General features: G+C 34.1%; 1 protein-coding gene across 1 annotated transcript in view; it reads right to left on the minus strand.

Annotated features, from left to right (window-relative positions):
• The window catches only part of CEP128 (centrosomal protein 128kDa), a gene marked incomplete at its 3' end in the record, with an annotated part of 62,340 nt that overhangs the window by 18,410 nt on the left and 26,134 nt on the right, over positions 1–17,796 (minus strand). Inside the window, 4 exon segments of the mRNA XM_009578510.1 lie at positions 9,198–9,358; positions 11,069–11,201; positions 12,463–12,537; positions 14,019–14,105. Coding sequence (XP_009576805.1) covers positions 9,198–9,358; positions 11,069–11,201; positions 12,463–12,537; positions 14,019–14,105 — 456 coding nt within the window.

The following is a 17,796-nucleotide window of genomic DNA, read 5'->3' on the forward strand; positions in this document are numbered from 1 at the left end:
GAAAAAGAAAATTGGCAAGGAAAGAATAGCATTCACCACAACAAAAGTAACCTGTAGTACATGAGCTAGTTGTTACCCAGTTTTATGCTGGTTGCTTTTATGGAAGCAACATGCTGAATAAGAGTATTTTGGAAAGCACTGATGAATGCAAAGAGAATACAGCAGCTTGGTAGATGTTTCTAGAACAAAGTGCAAAGATGTTTGAAAATGTAGCAAGCATATCAGAGCCAACATTAGTTGATCTTTCGATACTGAATGAAATTGAAACCACACATTTTAAAAATAACAAGCGCTGCCTATCTCGAAGCTGATGATATTTCTCAGGACAGTTTCATAAGCAAGTCAGGAAAAATGTTCTCCATATACCTTCTGCAAGAGCATATTCAGAAACCAGTTATTGAAGCTTCACTAGCAAAATTGAATTTTATTAAGATCATCACGTAGAATTTCACATTAGTATTCTGTATTTCAGGCCTATTTAGACTGCTTTCATACCATCCAGTATTTTCATTAATGACTTAGATTAATTTAATAGGCCTGCTCTATAGTCAGTCAAAGATATTATCAAGCTTCAAGGGATGGAAATACTTTAGAAAAAAAGATTAGATTTCAGAACAACTGAAACAAATTGGAGATGTAGTCTGAAATAAACGGGGTGCAATTCAGAAGGGACAAGGGAAAAACACTTTGCCTAGGAAAGAATAAGCGACTTTACAGATGCACATAGAATGACTGTTTAGACAAAGGTCCTTCCACAAGGTTGGCAGGGGGATGTAGGTGGCTTGGGTTTGTTGGTTGGGTTTTTCTTTGTGGATTTGTTGGGGGTTTTTTCCCCCCCTCCAAACCTGGCCATTACCTCCTGGGAGGCAATAAATTGTACCAGTCTTTTTAGGATAGCATTTGCTGTCCTGGAAAGAAGACTGCATGTGCACTCTTGCATGTGACAGACCGTGGTACTGCCAGAAAATACAGAAAGAAAGGATTGACACTACAGACAAGAACAATCAGTCCAGCTTGCTACTCATACCATGATACAAAACAGGAGTAGGATTATCCACTGGACAATCAGTTGCTCACCTGTAGGATGAATTATCTTGTTCCAGACACAACTAAGATATAGATAATAAAACAATAGGTAAACACATTACGGAATAGTCAGGAGTAAGTCTCACACAGGTGGCAAAATGAAAACAGGGAAGTCTTTCTAGATTTACAGTTCTATACATTACAAAAAACCCACATATATTCTGCTTCAGTATTATTTAAACATGCATTTTCAAGCTCATCAGGCAAAACGACCAGGCCTAACCTTGTAAAAAGTCTTGATTCATAAGACAAAACAACCAACCAAAAAAATTTCGCAAGATACAACTAGTAAAATTTTATCAAAACGAGCTTAATTTCAAATAAAAACAGAAATTACAATGCCTCTTTAAAGGTAAGGATTTAAACTCTTAATGTAGCACAAGTTAAAAATAGCCTGATAAAATACAGTCAGACATTACATTTACCCTTTGACAGATTTTCTAAAATGGGTCATCATTTCTTCAGAGTCATGTGATTATACATGCTATTATCACTTCCCATTTCATGTCTTTCTGGGGACACCATAGAGGATGTCAGCCTAAATTGATGTACTATTTCACCCTGCATCATTAAAAAAAATAGTTATTTATGTATAATTCCCCCAGAGAACACACTTCATTAATACAACTACAGTTCCCACAGACTTTTTAATGAAATATGCGTCTAAATTTAAACATGGAAAACAATGTTCAATTAATTGTAAACATTCATTTCACTGTATAGAACCAAATCTTAATCTCTAATTTATTGACTTACAGTAAAATGAAAAAAATGGGAACATTTGTTTTAGATGTTTATCTTGAAGCACAACTAATTTATCAACACAAGCTATTTGCATGAGCAGGAAAAATGAACTTTGACATGGATGTATCAACATAAATGTGAATTTTAATGTTTTATTTTTACAATTTGTGAAAATAAGATAAATCTTTGCAAATAGTTTGCACTTTGCTTAGAAAAGTTAAGCAAGCACAGACCCAAACCAGTTGAAATCAGGTGGAAAACAGCAGCATAGCATATCAAGATTTCATGCAGCTTTCCCTGTAAAGCAAGGGGATAGAGAAACAGTGGGTCTACACACTTTGTTTTTATAATATCATAACAGGGGTCCCAAATGTACTGAGCTGTACTTTTGAATTCCTATTTTGGCATATGATAAACGTGTATCGGTATGTTAACATGTATGCAGTTGTCAAAATTCTGTCTGATCTATAAGTGCTTGCCCTACTGGTATTTAAAACATTAAATAAGCAACTTTTCAGACATGGGCTGTCATAAAAATAAGAAAGTAAAAAATCTGGTATGAAATCGTATTTATCATCTATACAGAGAGAGAGGTTTCCCTGAAAGAAGAAAGCCTCTTTCCAGGTATGGCATATACATACATTCACACATGGGGAAGAGACATACACAAGCACTATTTGTTAGAGATTTTTTTTTTGCCTCAGTATCTGTAAGAGCACACCTCAAACCTCACTGTCCATGTACAGAGCTTAAGTGCCTTTAAACCCAAAGATTATGGTCCTGCCTTTTGGTTCCTTGGAAAATCCCAACACACAAATCCCAATTTCTAGGCAGTCTGTGAAAAGCAGGATGACTCATTGTTTACAGTTTTTAAAATAACATTTCTAACAGAACAGTTACAGGCAAGTAATCTCGTTGCCATTTGTCATTACCTGCCTGCACACATGTCAACACTGTGGTTGATTTGAAGCAGCAATGAACATCTACAGGTCATCAGAACTATCTTAAAGGACACAGTTTTCATTTAATGATTGGAAATAACAATCAACAGGGTCAGGAGAGCATACCTTGCTTAAATATGATACCTCTTTCAGGCAAACACTGCTCAGAAAATGACTGATTACTAGTTTTTGTGGAACTGTACTATCAGCAGATAAGTAAAGAGTTAATACAATACATAAAGCTCCATTAAGCAAGTTACATTACTATATATTTTTAATGCCTAATTTTGATTTTATAAGAATTCAGATTGTTTGGATAGTAAGAAATAATTATGCAAATTACTGTTGTCATTGGAAGAACATTGTACTTGGCAGTGGTGGGCTGTGAAAGTATGATCTTGCAGTTTCATTTCATAACGATGACCTTATAAACGTAAGGTTTTAACTTCTTTCTAAAAAATCTTTACAACTAAAAAAAAATGATAATTAAGCTAGATGCATAGCATCATGTTTTTCAATTTTAGCATATTTTCAAAAAACATTAGATTTAATATATAAAATTGTATAAAGTAAATACCATGTGCCTACTGTTCATAAGTTTGTCAAGACCTTCAGTCTTGAAAGCCATCTATTTTCTCTTAAAATAACAAGGTATTTTGCATAGAATGTTTATACCTGCATCCTACTATGGTTGCACATATAGTCAGTCTTGAATATTAAAATAATAACACGTGGAGTAAGTAGGTACTCCTATTTCCCCATCTGTTTTATACCATTTGTATACATACATCTATAGGAGTCTCAGTCCTCGGTTTCCCTTCAGCCTTTTATCCTCATTTTCCTCTCAGCTACAGAATCTCAGTTGCAAAGGGCATTAAATATGCATGCAGACAATACATCATAAAATGTTATCATTAATGTAAAGCACATAGCTTGAATGTTTTCTTTGCAGAGCTGTTTGTATGCACATTCTACTGCAGCTGTAGCCAGAGCAGTACTGAATACAAGTTCAGCATAGGCTGAAACTCAGATAGGGGCTGGGTCAGACACTGTAAGGATGTATTCGGGTATTATAATCAAGTGTTGTACCACAACACTTTTTGTGATTTTTTTTTTGTTGTTGTTGTTGGTTTGTTTGCAAGGTTGGTGTTTTTTTGTTGTTTTTTTTTTTCATTAGCATTGAGGGTGGAATACTGTGTTACCTGTGGGAAAGGAGTTGCCCTTCATTAGGATGCCACAGCATACAGAAGATAAAAGAAGTGCCACTAAAAGAAAAATAAATGAAACACCTAACACCACAAACTTAGGTTTGCTCTCAGCCTCCAGAGTTGTGCGATTTGAAGGAACTGGTCAAAAAGAAACATCAGTCCTTACCACAGACTACACCTTAATCCAGCTCCTGGGTCTGTTTAGATTTACAGTGCCCAGAGCCCTGTTAGTGCTACAGAAGTTGGAATTATCACAGATCTCAGTCTCCATCTTTGTTCTGGGAACATGTTTAAGCCTAGTGCTCAAACTTGTCAGCAGACCCATGTCCAATCGAACATGACACACTGGAACAGGTTGCCCAGAGAGGTGGTAGATGCCCCATTCCTGGAAACATTCACGGTCAGATTGGACGGGGCTCTTAGCAACCTGATCTAGTTGAAGATGTCCCTGCCCACGACAGGAGGGTTGGACTAGATGACCTTTAAAGGTCCCTTCAACGCAAACTATTCTATGATTCTATTCTATTATTCTATGATTCTGTGTGTCTGAAGATATCCTCTTCCTTCTGAAGCCTGGACAATGAGCTCAATGTCACAACAGTGTCAGTGCACATATTGACAGCGGTTCCACCAGATAGAGCTGTCTCCTGAGCCTTACAGGCTGCCCTTTTACTATGGCAGGAGAATTTGGCAGAGTAATGCTTACTTTAGGCCTTGCAGAATATACCCTAATTTTCACATTCCTATCTTTGAATTACCCTTCTAGGTAATTCAGAATGTAAATATTTTAAGGATTTCTATGAGGCAGGAATATAGAGAGGTGGATTTTCTGGTTGGTTTTTTTGTTTGGTTGGTTTTTTGTTTTGGTTTGGGGGTTTTTGTTTGTTTTTTGTTTTGTTTGTTTTTTAAATATTCATCCAATTTTCTCCTTCTCAATTGTGACTGCAGTAAACAAGAGTAAGATAATCTAAGAGAAAGGACAAGCAATGTCAGGAGGTTGCACTTCTAAGAAGAAAAAAAAAAAGGAAAAAAATCACTTTCCTTGGACATCCGAGTTTCTCTTCCAAGTAGCAAATTACTAAACACCTGTGATTCCAAAAAAATTTTCTATGTGGATGAGAAATGCTGCCTTTATAGATTAAGACTCCAGATTCCAAGGAGCATCTAGTGTCTTTGATGACTGAAAGTCAGTCACCCAGAGAACTCAGTGAGCTTCTCTGGATGCAACAGAAGCACGATGATATTCTGTAACATACATTACAACAGTATGGAGGTTCTCCTAACAGAAGCAACACAGGATATTCAGAACAGTTCATTGTTAAAATGTATTGTATACATACGTACAGGAATTGTTAGTATGCTTTGCATTGCAGCTACTATAGAAAACCCTGACTGTGGTACTTTGTCTCTTCTCAGTCTTTACACAAGACAATTCTGGGTCCCAACTTTTCTAACCTGATTAATTTTATTGCTGCATTTTCATAGCTCCACTGCTAACAGAACCAAGGGGAACGTATTAGAATACTCATGTTAACTCATTCGCCACCAACATAACATCACATACTTTCCTCCTGGCTTTAATATTTGAAGATTTTTATAACATATCCAACATCCCAATATGTAATCTAGCTTTCAACTTTCATAAGAAACTGGAGGCAGAGAAAGAGGCCAAAATTTTCCAGTTAGAGCCTAGTTATTTATCTGAAGTGTAAACTAATCACTACACGCGACTCTGCCACCGTTCTGGTAACTTGTGTAGTTTGGACTTCTAGTTCCTAGCTTGACTATACATATCATACTTTTGACCTGCATTTTCAACACCTAATTTAAAAATAAAATCACCACGAACTGCAAAACAAAATTCATTCTAGGTATAGAAAACACAACATAGTGTATTCAGCACAACACTCCTTAAAACTTTTATGAACGTTTGAAATGCAAGTGAGAATCACTCATTTCTAAAATTTACAGAACTAATGCCTTATATCACAGTTATGTGCAAACATTCTATACTGATAAGAATACAGAAAGCCACATTTCACCTCACCACACTAATTACATTAGTCACCTAAAGTAGATCGATATGTATTTTTCTCCCTCCTCTCTTTTTTTCTGCCCTGTACCTCAGCAGTGGGGTCCTAGGATTCTAATGGTATGTAATCATACTGCTTGTCGTTGATACTGTTTTCAACAATGCTATCCAAATCATGCACCTAATTATTTCTCTTACTAATTTTTCCTGAATGCAGAGCTCAAATATTAATTTATTCATCACAATCTGATCTGCATCTCTTGCCAAATATATAGTATCTATTAAGAACCATTAATCCAGAAGGTTTAGATTTTTTATACAAGCATAAATTCTGTGAATTGAAAAGTCGAAGATGCACACATTCAATGTCAAGAAGTGTATTCATTCAGTAAAAGGTGTATTGCACAAAATCAATTTCTTAAAGTGATGCCTTCTCCATATTTTTCCAAAGCTTCAACTGCTATTCATTCTGACAGGTATATGGTTCATGTAAAAATAAGATACAGCTAAAACACCGCTCCCCCCACCCCCCAGGTTGATACGTGATTTTAGATAGAAACTTTATCAAAGTGAATAGCATCTGTACATTTTAAATCTATCTGTAGCACTATTTCAGCATTTGAACTCCATTGACATGGCAATACAGGCTGGTCTGCAAAGGTATTGATTTCTCTTATTTTTTAAGAATATCTCTTTAAATTTAGAAAAGTTACTTATTGATTTTCAGGTATCTTAATTGGCTCATATAATGAAAATAATTGGCTAACAGTTTCATCTTTAGAGAATGAAAAAGCCATTAAATGAATTTTAATGAGGATAAGATCCTCATCAATCTTCATAAGACTGAAAAACTTACATTACTAAGAATTCTAATCTTAAATAAACAAATCAGTAACTTTCCCTCAGAAAATGTGAAATATTTTTTACAAACTGACTGTCTCCTGTTATGCTTTTCTGGACAATACTATAAGACTACTTTGACCAATTAGAATGAGAAGTAATTAGTAAATTAAACAATTTCACAAGCATAAGAGTCTAAAAATGCTTGCGGAGAAACTAGGGTATTGCATCTTTATAATTTGTGTACTTTGTTTATTTCTTAGCCATAACAGTCAGGTCATAGTAGTCAGCCATAACAGCCCCATATCTATATAGTTCCATGCAGAAAAATATATTTAAGAGAGTTGCATACATTTGCAGATCTTATGGAAGCATCCTCAGGTAAACTACAGCAACTGAAATCAAAATTTTCTCTATTAAATTTAAAAATTCATTTAGGATTGAACTCACTTCTAAACATGAGTTTAGGAATGTGATTATAATCTTTTTCATCCTCTCCATTTTACATCATATTGTGAGTTTATGGCAACTGTCAGGGACTAAATATACAAGACACACAACTCAAATTGTTGAAAACAACGACATTTAAATAAATCAAAAGAAATTTCTAGTGTCACATGTACACCAGAGGCAAGCGCAGTTACATCCTCCCCACTAACCAAAGATAAATTACACTCAAGTCAAACATGACTGGTCACTTCCAACTGGGAATCGGACTATCTGATAGGAGCAGCTGTTAGAACAGGCTTGACAAAATGCTTTGTTAGTACCTAAGTTTAGAAATTCACATCCTTGCATTCCTTGATGTCTCATTAAAAGAAAAACACACTAGCTATTTTCCTGTTACTGCCTCCGTCGGAGAATGGCAGTGGGAAGCAGATAAGAAGTACAAAGTATTTTCTGTTGAGATAATCAGGGGAGTCAAAGATTTCTAACTCAGAGCAATGACAATGACCCCGACTGAGCACTCTTCCATCAGTACTTTCACAAAGCAGGAAATTAGAACATCATTCTGACCCTCAAGAAAGCATGTTCTACAAGCAGAAGTTTAAAAAAATTGGTTTTCTATGGGTTTTTATCCCATTAACTCCTGCCACCAAAGTAATTGGAATTTCTCAGGCCCCACAAAACAAAAAACCAGCATGTTACGGGTTAGTCTGGAGTCGTATTGGCCAGCTAGAACACAAATGCTGATGCGCATCAGCAAATGAGTTCTGCTTGCTTTATCCTCTATAGGAGCACTCTAGGTCTTTTTAAACCTGTTCAATGACCAATTTTCATAAAGCATGTAGGAAGTTATTTTGAGACTTCAATTTTTTCCAAATGTAACTTTATGTATCAGTTTGATTTAAGTCAGCAGAGGCTGACAAGGGAAAACAGCAGCAGAAGTAAACCGAACAGTATAGACCTGTAAATCTATGAAACAACAAAAAAAAATTCCTACTCTTGAATTTCCAAAGTTATACAACATCATTTCAAAGAAAACTACCTTCATTAGAAAAATAAACACAAAATACAAAACCCCTGGCTTACTGAATGCCCCAATACAAGTACAACAAATGTTAAGTACGTGACTGCTGAAATCCCACATAGGGTTTTGAAAATATCCGCATTTCTCCTGACAGTCGTGAAAGACAGTAGAAAACAGTTACTGTTCAGGTATCTTACTACCAATGACAAATCCAGACAAGATCCAAAAATACAGAAATCTCCTGTCTTAAAAAAAATGCTACTGCCTCCTTACATCTCATTTCGTGTTCAAGGTAAAAGTTATTCTTTTCACAGAGAACCACTTTAAATAGTATATGTTTACCATAAATAAGAATGCTAATACTTATTAATATAATAATTATTGTATTATTATATTGCATCTAATTGCTAAAAAAAGAGCAGTTATGAACTGTTTTTGTTACTCTACTGCACTCTCTCATAGAACAAGGTATCCCGGTTTGTTTAAAGTTAAACTTTAGTTCTGAAGCATGGTGGAATGGGGAATGAGGAAGTAAATGCTAATTTATAAAAGTAATTTCAGAAACCATTATTAATGGTAACTGCTGATAAAAATCAGATCACCTTTTCTTTGCACATGGGAAAGAGAAGTAATCCAAACCATGAATTCATGGGCAATAGCAAGTATCTTTTTGGTTTATTAACAAGATGGGAGAAAAAAACCTCTGCAAACTCGGATCACTTTTCAAAGTTATTTATACAATAAACTACGAAGAGCATGACAGTTACTCTTAGTTTTAAAGGTTATTCTCTAATCTGGCACTTCACCTACCTTAAACATATGGGAAATTATTAAAAAAAACCCTAAAACCCAAAAAACAACAAAAAACAACTTACCTGTATGTGCATTACAAGCTGTGCTTTCTCCTTGTCCTTACGCTCTATGCATCTTTTTAGTTCTTCTACATCTGACATTACAGCATTATGACTCAGCTTTGCTTTAAGCTCTAAAATATGTTTCTCCAGTTCTTGCTTCTCTCTCTCATATCTTTCAGCTACTATAAAATAGTAGAAACACCAACTTGTCATAAGATATTTTTTTTTCTCATTTCTCTTTTGGCAATTTTCTTCTTTACTTGAGACTATTCTACAACTTTTTTTTTTTTTTAAATCAAAGTATCCATGAAAAATAGGTATACCTATATCATAACCATTTACTGAATGAGACAGTATTTCTGTTTATCCAGTCATTTTATGGGGGTTTTCTCCTCTTCCTCCCCCCTCCCAAAAAAAAAGCCCACAAAACAAAAAAACCTAAAACCCAATGAAGTAAAATAGGACAGAAGAAACAATGGGGAAATTCTGGTGTAAATGAAACTTGGCCACAAACTTCAAGGCCAAGATCTTATCCCACCAGAGTAATACCTCTTGATTCGGAAGTCACACTATCTGTCAATTTTATGCCTGAATCCTATAACTATAATAGAAGTTCTTGATGAGAATAAGCTGTAAATTTCCTCAACCAGAAATTAAAAGGTCTTTAGTCATAAATAACTACTAGAGGCAAAGAAAATCTCCATTTGTATTCTTCCCATGCATCTTTGAAGAAACAGAAGTAACAGTAAGGAGAAACACAACTGCATAATTTATATATATGTGTACATATTAATAGCTCCAGTACTTTTTTTTAAATTGTCTTCATATTTTTACAACAGTTTTGATTTATAATTATAAAACCAATGGAAAAATTAAAATACGCTTTCATTAACATGAAAGGCATATTGTTTCAAATAAATTCACTTTTAAGCAGATACATTAAGATGACTAGAGAAAAAACTATTAAAATGACTATTTTGTGTTACATTTCTGAAGCTAAGCCATGTACAAAATCTAGCCATTTTCCAGTGCTCTGTATGAGATTTGTAAAACAGGGAGTCAGAGTCCTATTTTAAATAACCAAGATAATTCAGTAGCTGAAGTATGAAAATATAAAAAGAAGTCATTAACCAAACTAATTAAATACTGAGAGAGACATTGGATTTGGAGTCACTATTCCTCTATTATCTTGAGTAATACATTTCTATGCTAATAAGGAGAAAAATAAAGACTTTCTCTAATGCTTTTTTGATTATGTTTGAAAAGTTTAAATACAGATAGATAAATAACAAGCGAACTTTAGTGAAGACCTGGCTAAAGTGGTAATTTAATATGCAATAATGTCTTGAAATTGTTTAAAATATTTTTTTTCTAAATATAATTGTTCCATCTCTCAAATTCTAACATACTGCAAACAGAAGCCCTGACTACATCACACTGAAAAATTTTCTTAACATGTTGTTACTCTTTAGAACTTCTACCAGAAATTCATCAGTCTTATTAACCAGCTACGTAAATAACTTTTGCTATGATTTTCAAGATGGCTGAATTTAAACTGCAAACGGACTGAAATGTAAAATTTCAGAAAAATTATTATTTAAAAATATTTCAAATGCTTTTATTCTGTAAAAACACTATCCACTTCACTGAAATTGTCTCTAATAATATTCATTTGTTTTAACCATGCAAATCGTGGTATTTTATCCCAAATTTTAACTCTCGTTGCTCTTTATTTGTTCATATTCTGGTGCCAGTACTTATTAACTTAAAACTGAGGAGTTAAATGGCTGTTTTTGTTGAAACAGCAGAGAATTAGACTGAAACTCAAAGACAGAATTAATGTCCAGCCTAACTAATTTGCAGTTCTCTAGTGCAAAATCTGAGAGTTGTACCTGTTCCAATTCTCCTGTCATCATCTTGTATATCTTGGTAGCTCTGGCGGTGCATAGCAACATGTGAAATTTGATGTTGCAACTCTACACGGTCTTCTTCTGCTCTCAAAAGTTTGGAACGAAGATCCTCAATCTAAAATACATGTACAAGTATCAAATGTTTAATGAAAAACAGAATGAAAAAGTAAATAGCATACTTCTAAACACTACAAAAACCAAAAAAGACTATACACAAGTAATATTTATAAATAAATCTCAAGAGTACTGCAGATGGTAAACAAAAAGACAAATTACTTCCTAATTATAGGCCACAAAGTGATTATTCAAAATTAAAGGAAAGATTTTAATTTGTTATGTTGACCACAGACGAGCATTAATTTCTCTAGACCAAACAAAATGCTACCATTTTTATGTTGCAATTGTCTTTTTACATTGCTAGTGAAAATATCTATACAAATTCAATAAGCAATATATTTTACTTAAATTCTACTCATTAAAAATACAATGTACTTATTCTTAAGAAACATAGGGCTTTTTACATTTTTCCTTTCTATCATATACAGTCTAGCACTTACAAAGATGGCGTTGTGTGCAGGAAAATAAAGAAAATATGACATGCTAAAATTGAATTGAAGGAAAACAGCTCTAACTCATATTACCTGTATGTGATATAGCACTATATTCCATGCAGAGTGAGTTAAATTCAAAACAGTAATATAGCCAACTGAAACTTCTGCTAGATACACAAGTCAAACAACTAACAGATTAAGTATCCTAATTGCCCCCTCCCTATTTATTTCAATCTTTTTCCCCAGCTCCTCTGAAAGAAGGAAGGATTAGAAATGTTTAGGAGAAAGGACGTTTTCCTAAAGCTATAATCCAGGTTCCTGCAACTTCTAGATTTAATCATATGTGCATCAATAGGAATTGTGTAGAGTACACTTTAGATAGTTTTTCAAGTGTTTGTTTTTTATATATTTTTATCATGTGTTAGTATACACTACAGCAAATACTTCTAAGTCACTGGTTTATCTGAATTCACCAATTATAGTAATTATTGTTATGCAAAGCACATGCTAATATAGAAGTTGTTCTAAAACATACTATAAAGGGCAGTTACAAATAATGTGTTTATGTACTTAAAAAGTACCATAACTACTATCACTAATATAATTATTATATATGAACATATATACATAAACGTTTGGAAAGCAGAAAAAATATAACGAGAGCTCAGTCCACATATTTTAGACTCTTAAACCTGTCTTTCTGTATCTCCTCCTTCCCTTCCCAGAACAATTTTATCAGAGTATAAGATAGGAAGATTAAGCAAAAAGACTCAGACGCAGCCTAATATGAAAACTTTGTGATTTTCACCACACCAAAGCAGTTACCTGATGCAAAAGAGCTTCTCTACTGCCTTCTGATTCATTCAGCTTTTTCCGGGACTGCTCCAATTCCTGCTCAAGCTTTCATTACAGAAGATGATGAAGAAACAAAAGCAATGTATGCATCATAGTACAAAAGTGTATTTTAACTATTTAATTCTGGCACAAATTAATTGATATAAACATCTATTTAAAACGAGGTATAATAGACACAATATTCTTATTTGTCCAAAATATTGACACAAACTTTCATTTCACTAAATCCCTGTTATATTTATTTAAATTACATAGAGAGAGTTTAACTTACAGTCTATAATTTTTGTGCAAAATTCTATATCACATGAAGATACAAAGTGGTATATATAATCCAAAACAAAAAAGCATGAAAGCAAATTTTTACTGGTTATAAGTAAAAGAAAGGAAGATAAACTTTTTAAAAAAGTTTCAAAAACATTGTCCCTGGATTTGAAACATACTTTCGAACTCAAATTAAAATTAACAATGACTTAACATTTGAAGTCACCTTTGTTACATAGTTTAATCATAAAAGTGTTAAAGATGACATGCATTGGTAGAACTGGTAATTGGTAAATTCGGTAGTTTTTCTGTGTTGTGCAAGAAGATGTATTTGAATTATTCTGGAAACAAGACAACTGAAAAATTGAAGTGCCCAGAATTTCTTACAATTAAGATTTTTCCTAAAAATATAACATTAAGGGAATTTAAAAATGTTTAATCAGAAATAGTCAGCAAACTGATGACCATTTAGAAAAAAAAACAGAAAACAAAAGCTACAAAATATTTTCTGACTTCTACCATAAATAGTTAAAAGATCACAAAGATCCACATGGAAATAAATGTAGTTTTTGACAGCGGAAATTGTTATTGCAGAGATAGCAATTTCAAAGTGGATGTTGAGAGGCTAGTAAACGGGCAAAGTAAACAGCACCAGCATTAATGGAAAGGGGAGAGTAACATAACATAAAACACTGCATAGACGGTTTAGCATAAAGGGCTAACTTTGAAACTATTGATAAAAAGGCTAAACTCGATGTAAAAGGGAAAAAAGTTAGAAAAAGTGTAATATGGCCAGAACAGAAATATAAGAAATCTTGTGTTCTATGAACAGGAAGAGTGCAATATGGGAACAGATAGTTCAGTAAGAGTAATTAATGATAAGCATGGTGGAAAATAACATGCGTTAGTTGCAGGGATGAAGAAAAGCTGCATCTTTGAGCTGCTGCAAATAAGCAACAGCAGAATACGTATAAATTCAGAGACAAATCAGAGAAAGAAATCAAGGATAATCCCCAAGTTATAAACTTGTCTGTCAGGATGGAAGAGTCATTAGAAGTAACACACTAACTAAAGAGCTTTGAAGGAAAGACAGAACTTCAGCATAGCTATATTCACAGTGCTTCTGATGCAGAAAAACCCATTGTCATCTTAGAGTTAAGAAAGTTTATCCTGTTGGTTTCTCTGAAAAAGGAAGCATATGCTGTAACATTTAACACTATACACTTATTTAAAACCAAACAAGAAAGGAGAAAATTAAGTCTTACTTGGTTCTTTTCACTTTCATATTTCCCAAGTTTATTTTTCATGAGTTCTTCTGTTCCATCTGCTTTAGCATCTTGCTTCCTTAAAGCCTTTAAAGGGGAAAATATATTGTGAACTTCATTATGTTACAGAAGTCTTCTTTGTAAGTCTGTTAAAATGAAAGAATCTGCTGATATATTTAAGAAAGAAGATCTAGACAAGTGTTTTCTGTCTATGACTAATACTTCCATGTGGAGCCAATGTATATTGTTATGAAAAAATAAATATAAGTCTATGCATACATAAACACCCATGCACAGAACAGGGCCAAATACAAAGTCAAAACTAGCACTAACATCCTTCCAATGTATAGCACTCCAGACGCTCAAGGCTGACCTCAAACACTTTGAGCTTAAGGTCTAAGAGGCTCAAGAGATCCCCTGCAGATAAGCTGTGAACATATCAGATGAAAAGAATATATTCTCTAATATAAAATATGCATGATATGAAATACAATGCACTGTAGTAAGGAAAACACTACCATAAGGTTTTGTTGGAAGCCAAAAAAAGGAAAAAGTTATTTTTATCAGAATAGATGCTTAGAATCGCAGTATTAAGAAGAATCAACTGAAACTTTCCTGATCAAAAGTTACCGACATGGATGTGCCCTACTTTGAAATTAAAAAAAGAAAAAAAAAAAAAAAAAAAAAATCATCAACGGGGACTTTTCCTGTCCCCCCCTCAAACTGAAGTGTCTAAAACCACTTACATACATTTTCTAAAGCATCTTACAAAAATAAGATTGCCTTGAATGTCAATTTCAAAATCTTTTCCCTCTGCAAACCAACACTATTCCCAGAACATAACCAATCACTGACAAAGGAATGCGTTAGACATCACAGACATTAATTACATATACAATTTGCAACATACACAACCCAAGTTTGGATATCTCAAGCCATAACAATGTCATTGGCTCATCTTAAATATCACTTAGAAACACCAGCTGAGAGAGATCACTAGCCATACTGATAGAATTTGCTGTGAATTTGAGTAACTGTGTTAATAAATCTTGCTTCTTTGCTGCACAATATGACCAAGTGGTTTTCACACTAGCACAAATCAATTAGAGACCTTACCGTACACTTTTTACTTTCATCCAATATCATGAATCATATGTACATCTATTTCTTCCACTATTACTTGCTAAAACTACAACAGAACAACAACAGAAACACATAGCCTGTCCAGAAAAAAAAGTCTTTTTCCCCAGACTGTTCTTCCTGAGCAGCATTTTTATTTCACATTTTAAAGGAATATCTCCTTAAATATCCCTGAAATTTGTCCCTATAATTAGTGCAATTTCATTCAGTTTTTGAACATTTTCTCTTCACTGTATACTGGGGAATGATTTCACTGTGTCAAAACAGAAGGCAAGATATTAATCAACCTCAGTGAAGTCAGGCATTCAGCTTTAGAAGTTTTGCTTTTAAAAGTAGCTTTGTGGAGAAAATAAATGGATTTATATACTTATCTCAGTCTTATATCCTCACCTCCAGAAACATAAGGGTTTCAGTATAGTTTGGACTACTCTCCTGCTTGAACAGTTTACACTAAAAACTGAGATTGTGGAAGATATTATCATAACTATGCCACTGAAAATATTATTCTGCATAAAGAATTATGCTTTTAATCTTACTGATTCATAATCAGATACTGTAAGACTGTAACATATTTAAGATACTTCTCCAAGCATTCAGTACAGATTCATTCCAGTCAACTATAAAACTCAACACTGCACAAAGACCTGACACACTCCCATTTTACTCAAAAAGACTCTACGGAGAACTCCCAAAAAGCTACATGAACAAAAATCAAAGAAGATCATCACTTCAGCCAATGCCATTATTGCACAAGGTTTGTTTTTTTTAATGACTATACATACCAGTTCAGAACAGTCTACTAGGGATATATGATGTGTACTAATTGCAGTTGAGCTTCATTTTTACTAGCAAAATTAGAAGCTCTGTTTTATACAGTCAACTGTATGCCAACCTTATTTTTGGCACTAAATTAATAATTAATATAAGACTAAAAATCCATGTTTTCATTTGCAGATTTTGCTAGAGATGTCAGCATCATAAGGAAAATGTTAAAGTTGGACTGAAATTAGAAATACTAGGAAAATTTTCAAAGATTTTCTCACTGAAGGCAACAAGTATGTCTCTGCATCAGTAGTACATCCTAATTCCCAGAAGAAACCACAGAAATTAATATACCATTTCAACTTCTCAGGATAACTGAATGATATTTAGGCTATTAAATAGCAATAACTTCAAATAAAAAGGCAGACTTCCCTACCACTGATACTACAAATATAATGTTCAGTTTTATTTTCTGTATATTGTAAAAATAGCCCATAATAATTTAATTTTTAAGAAAAAAAAACAGTTCATCTCTCTCTCTCTGAGTTTAAATACTACAAAAAGAATGTGATGTTACAATAAATTAAACATATCACATGTGCACTGCTTCAACTGTGAAACATGCATTTTTCCAGTAGGTGCTAGGTAGGCAATCAGTTAACCAATCAAAGTGTCATTAAGAAATGGAAACATCTGGTCATCCACACCTAGACAAGCATTAGCTGTTACCAACAATACAGAAACTACATAGGTAAAAGTTAATTCTATGTTTTCCCTCCTTCTTGTACTCCTTTTTAAATAATTCTCTCTCACTGGTTTGTACCACTCTTGTTTTTTCTCCACTAAAGGTTTCTCTATGTAAGGTGTCCCTTCGGAAAGGAAGGGCTAAAGAAAAAAAAAATACCATGTAAAGATCCAAATGATTCTTTGATTTCGTTTGTTGTCTCCAAAGAAGGGGTTGGGGGAGTCAAAGAGTCAAAAATGGGAACTAGGAAGGGGATGCTGAGGACAGCGGTTCCAACACACGCTCCTCCCTGATGGCTCCCAAGCAGCAGGCAGACGCTGCCCAGGAGAGCTCTGCCTGGCAATGCTGAAGCACCAAGGAACGATAACAGGCCTACTGTCATTAGGATTCCCCCACCAAGGTCCTCTCTTCTTGAAAGCATTAATGTCCAGGTTGGCCAAGAGGAGGCTGACAAGGAGGTTGATGAGGCCTTGGAAGGGGCAGGCATGGAGGAAGCCACAAGGAAACAGAGAACTGCCATGTAAAGAGGTCTTCACAGCATGATTTCGGGATGGACCAGCTAGATGTTACACTGCCTGCCTAGGTGGTCAGAAACATGCTCTTGTCCCTGACAGGTTAGATGAACTTTTGATTTGACCCAGTAGAGCAATTCTTACAAGTCTTTTTAAAGAATTCACTAGCATAAGACAGTATTAGAGTATTAACATATCTGGTACACCCCAGCTCAGCGTACCTCATCCATACACAGTATATCAAACCCCAAAACTTCAAATAGATAAAATAATTTACTCCCTGTTAGACAGATATTTTTTCTTATATATGGGGAAAAGTATGTGGAGGCCTCTGTAACAACAGTTCTTAATCCTTCCAACTTCTGAAAATCTTCCAATAGCAAATCATAACTTTTACTGCAATTTAACCCTACTAACTTTTCTTAGGGTTTGGGTTTTGTTTGGTTTTGTTTTTTTAAATAAAACCAGATTATTTGAAAGTAATGCACAGACCACAAACTGAAATTTGCTCTTTCAAAGTGAGACTGATCAGTGAATTATATTCATACTAGCAGAAATACACAAGCAGACCAACCTTATGCTATATTTTAAAATAAGGCAAAAATGTACCACATCCTAA

Source organism: Fulmarus glacialis, unplaced genomic scaffold (assembly GCF_000690835.1).
Source record: "Fulmarus glacialis isolate BGI_N327 unplaced genomic scaffold, ASM69083v1 scaffold36785, whole genome shotgun sequence".
Taxonomy (NCBI): Eukaryota; Metazoa; Chordata; class Aves; order Procellariiformes; family Procellariidae; genus Fulmarus; species Fulmarus glacialis.